The 4,621-nt window shown below is 34.6% G+C and overlaps 1 protein-coding gene across 1 annotated transcript; it reads left to right on the top strand.

Moving 5' to 3' along the window:
• On the top strand, window positions 546-4,169 carry LOC107606632 (probable LRR receptor-like serine/threonine-protein kinase At3g47570). The gene is made up of 2 exons (XM_016308672.2): window positions 546-3,292; window positions 3,627-4,169. Exons 1-2 carry the CDS (start codon window positions 586-588, stop codon window positions 3,998-4,000), a joined length of 3,081 nt encoding a protein of 1,026 aa, XP_016164158.2. The 5' UTR covers window positions 546-585; the 3' UTR covers window positions 4,001-4,169.

Raw genomic sequence — 4,621 nt, 5'->3', positions numbered from 1 at the left:
GATATATCGTAAAAAATATGTTAAAAATTTTTATGTCTTCATTAATCCTTTGTATAACTTAGAGATTATGCATAAATTATTCAATTTAACATTATTAGAAACATTAAATTCATAATGTTTGAGGTTCACACGTTTTGGATATTGTTGGAGAATTTTATCTAATTGAAAAGTTATTGCATAATTTTTTTTCTATTTTTTTTTAATATGTCACTTAGCCTTTTGGTTATTAGAAATAGATAATATTTGNCTCTTCTTAGTTCTTACTACTAAATTTGGGGAACATATTCAAAGGATCAACTCGTCTTCAAAGTATTAATATTATTGTTAACGTTTTTTGTTTTATTTATATTTTAAATATTCCAAGAATGATTTAAGGATATCCTCACCTTTAATCTCATAAAAAATACATATATCTTCTTCTTGAATCTAAGTTCATTTTTTTCCCGGTTTAATAAAAAAATGTAATCTTACATATGATCATAAGAACGTAACAAGTTTTAAGTGAAAGAAATATAACAGTTAGAAAGAAACGACCCTAGTACTACATTTTCCTCCACCACGGTCCTCTTGAATATACTAACACAAATGCTCATATTGTCACCGTCACACTACAACGAAATAATGATGGTGTCTCTCATCATGTTTCTCCTATCTGTCGCTTCACAAACCTTGACTGTGAATGCGGCCTTGAGTTCAGAGACCGATAAAATTGCTTTGCTTGCTTTGAAGGACAAGCTTACCAATGGCGATCCGCATGCTTTGCCATCATGGAATGAGTCTCTCCATTTCTGCGCATGGGAGGGTATTACATGCAGTCGTCGCCACATGAGAGTCTCAGCCTTACAACTTCAAAATCAAGACTGGGGTGGTACTCTTGCGCCATCCTTGGGAAATCTGACGTTCCTAAGGCTGATCAATCTTACCAACATCAACTTGCATGGTGAGATTCCAAGAGAAGTTGGTTATTTAAAGAGGCTGCAGATTCTTGACTTGGGGCACAATAATCTTCATGGTCATATTCCTATGCAGATGATAAATTGTTCAAGCCTTCAAGTATTTCTATTGCGGTTCAATAATCTAACTGGCAAAATTCCTTCATGGTTTGGTTCTATGATGCAACTCACTCAGCTGGCGCTTGCAGTCAACAATTTTGTTGGTAGTATACCACCTTCATTGGGAAATCTCTCATCTCTTGAGAAGTTGTCACTTTCATACAATCAATTGGAAGGAAGCATAACTCCAACTTTGGGTAGGTTGTCAACTTTGAAATTTTTGGGTTTGGGTGTAAATAATTTTTCTGGTCAAGTCCCTCCTTCACTTTACAACCTTTCAAATATTCAACTTCTTGAATTTGTGGACAACCAGTTAGTGGGTACTCTTCTCTCAAATTTACCTATGGCTTTTCCCAATCTTGAGCTACTTATTTGTGGAGGGAACCGATTCACCGGTACTTTTCCATCTTCAATATCCAACCTTTCTGAACTGCAACAATTTGATATCTCAGAAAATGATTTTCATGGACCGATTTCTCCTACCATAGGAAGTTTACGCAAACTCCAGATATTTAATGTTGGACAGAATAGATTCGGGAATGGAAGAGCTCATGATTTGGATTTCCTTTTCTCATTGGCTAATTGTACTCAATTGCAGAGACTAGCCTTTTATGACAATAATTTAGGTGGAGTATTGCCAGATATCATAGGTAACTTATCAACCAATCTCGTTTTGCTTGATATGGGGTTGAATCAAATATCAGGAAGGATATCAGAAGAAATTGGAAAACTAATCAACCTAAGAACACTTGGTATGGATGAAAATTCCTTTGAGGGAACAATTCCAGATTCAATGGGAAAGCTAAAAAATCTGGGAGCGTTGTGGTTGCGTGGAAATAAGTTCTATGGCAACATCCCTCTTGTCATTGGTAACCTTACTATGTTGTCTCAAGTTTATCTCGACTCAAATAAATTTGAAGGATTCATTCCTTTTACACTTGGAAACTGCACCAAGATGGAGAAATTTTACGCTCATGAAAATAACTTAAGAGGTGATATACCCAATCAAACATTCGGCTATCAACAAGGTTTAGTAGAGCTGTCCCTATACTCCAACTCGTTTACTGGCCACATTCCTTCTGAGCTTGGTAACTTGATCCATCTTTCCCTCTTGTATTTGCAAGAAAACATGTTGATTGGTGAGATTCCCATGGAACTTAGTGCTTGCTCTGCTTTAACAGTGCTCGTACTAGAAAGAAACTCGTTCCATGGAAGTGTACCTTCATTCTTGGGATCTCTACTATCCCTTGAAGTCTTGGACCTTTCTAGTAACAATTTTTCAAGCACAATCCCGCATGAACTTGTGAATCTCACGTTGCTGAAGACTTTGAACTTATCTTTCAACCATCTCTATGGTGAAGTCCCGGTAGGAGGAGTATTTTATAATGTCACAGCAATATCACTCGTTGGAAATAAAAATCTTTGCGGTGGGATACCTCAATTGAATCTTTCTGCATGCCCTATGTTGCCCTCACAGAAGAAACACAAGAGATCACTTAAAAAGAGAGTCATCCTCTTCATTGCATTTGGAGGAATTCTAATCTCTTGTGTGGCTTTTATAAGTATATATCTTGTCAAGAAAAAGGCAAAAAAGTTAGCCACTACTTCTCTAGCTTTGCAATATGGTTATGTGAAGGTTTCCTATGGAGAGTTACATCAAGCAACCAATGGATTTTCTTCATCCAATTTAGTTGGCACAGGAAGATTTGGGACTGTGTATAGAGGAATCCTCGTCCATTTTGAGAGACCTGTTGCTGTAAAAGTGTTGAAGCTCCAAACACATGGGGCATCGAAGAGTTTCATGGCCGAATGCAAAGCTTTAGGAAAAATCAAGCACAGAAACCTTGTCAACATATTGACTTGTTGTTCAAGTGTTGATTACAAAGGGGATGATTTCAAGGCCATAGTGTTTGAGTTCATGTCTAATGGGAGTTTAGAAAGCTTGTTGCACAACACCATTGAAGATAGTGAGTCCACAAATCTGAGTCTCAACCTGATGCAAAGAGTAAATATTGCTCTTGATGTAGCTTTTGCATTGGATTATCTTCACAATGATTTAGAAGAAGCTGTAGTTCATTGTGATATTAAGCCAAGCAATGTTGTTCTTGATGATGAAGTTGTTGCTCACTTGGCAGACTTTGGATTAGCTAGGCTCGTTCATGGTGTTGCAGGCCGTTCTAGCAGTGATAATCAAGCTACTTCCTCTGCAATTAAGGGAACCATTGGATATATTCCACCAGGTAAGTTTCTTTTGATATATCTTACAATATCTTTTAAAAATGTACATTTTGGTTATTTTTCTTCATTTGCATATTGTAGCATCAAGACAATTTGTCATGTTAAACTCATGTTTTGCTTTTGTCCTAGTATTTTCATCTATATAATTACCCCAAATTAGTTATAGCTTAGAGTTCCCTACGTCCTAAGCAATTTAATTATCAAGTATTTATGGCAAACAACCCTTTTATATATTTAATTTATTGAACTGAAAATAATTAGTTTATGATCATGATATCATTGCTTTATTTTTGTTGTCTTTTTTTTTTTTTTCAATTTTTTGTTTGAATCAAACAGAGTATGGAGCAGGATCTCCAGTATCACCAGAAGGAGATATGTATAGTTATGGAATTCTTCTTTTGGAGATGATCACTGGAAAGAAGCCAACTGATAGCATGTTTGGTGAAGGTCTAAGCCTACCCAATTTCTGTAACATGGTAACTCTAGATGGAATCGCTGAGATTGTTGATTCAAGATTGCTCATTCCAATTGATCAACAAGAAAGAAGAAGGGTTACACAGCAGCAAAATATGGAAGACATCATTCAAGAGTGTCTTGTGTCCTTTGCTAGTATTGGAGTTGCATGTTCTCAAGAGTTTCCAAATCAGCGAATGAGCATAAAAGATGTCATAACTGAATTGCATGCAATCAAACAAAAGCTATCATGCTAATAACTGCCGTTGTCAATTATGATGACAACTCGCTGCACTATACATTTCAATTTCTGTGATTTTATGTTCTCTATTAGTGTGATTTTTAATGTGCTTTAATTGTTCCTGCTAGTATATGTGTTATGTAAAATTTAAGTTTATGCGCACTGTCCTCTGTATTAGTGTGTCGTTTGCATCAGTTCAAGGCTTTATATATCTTCAATTAATATCTATTTATTTCTATCCATTTATTATCTATTTATAATTTATAATATATAAAAGAAAAAACCAACATAGTATTATATTAAAACCTTGACACATGCATAATGCTCCATAGTCCATACCATTATCATATCATCGTAACCTTATTATTGGCAATCTCTCGTTCACTCATGGTCACTCACTACTTGTTAATTATTGCACCTTTTTAACATTGTTAATTCAATTGTTATACCTCTATTACATTGTTAATTCAATTATACCTCTATCTGTTGTATTTTACATTGGTTTCGTTAAATTATAGTTATTAATATAATAAAATACTCTTTGCAAAATAATAATTATTATAATCAAATAATGAATTGATAAATAAAATAACAAAAATTACATACTCACTGAAACATCAATTTAAAATTAATTTCT

Source organism: Arachis ipaensis, chromosome B07 (assembly GCF_000816755.2).
Source record: "Arachis ipaensis cultivar K30076 chromosome B07, Araip1.1, whole genome shotgun sequence".
Taxonomy (NCBI): Eukaryota; Viridiplantae; Streptophyta; class Magnoliopsida; order Fabales; family Fabaceae; genus Arachis; species Arachis ipaensis.
The sequence above is the reverse complement of the archived record's forward strand: the minus strand, read 5'-3'. Positions and strand labels throughout refer to the sequence as shown.

Bases quoted from the DNA above. Each gene is read 5' to 3' on its own strand.
- LOC107606632 (XM_016308672.2), top strand. From the start codon at position 586: ATGCTCATATTGTCACCGTCACACTACAACGAAATAATGATGGTGTCT. The intron at 3,293-3,626 runs GTAAGTTTCTTT...TGAATCAAACAG, and splicing joins CATTGGATATATTCCACCAG to AGTATGGAGCAGGATCTCCA.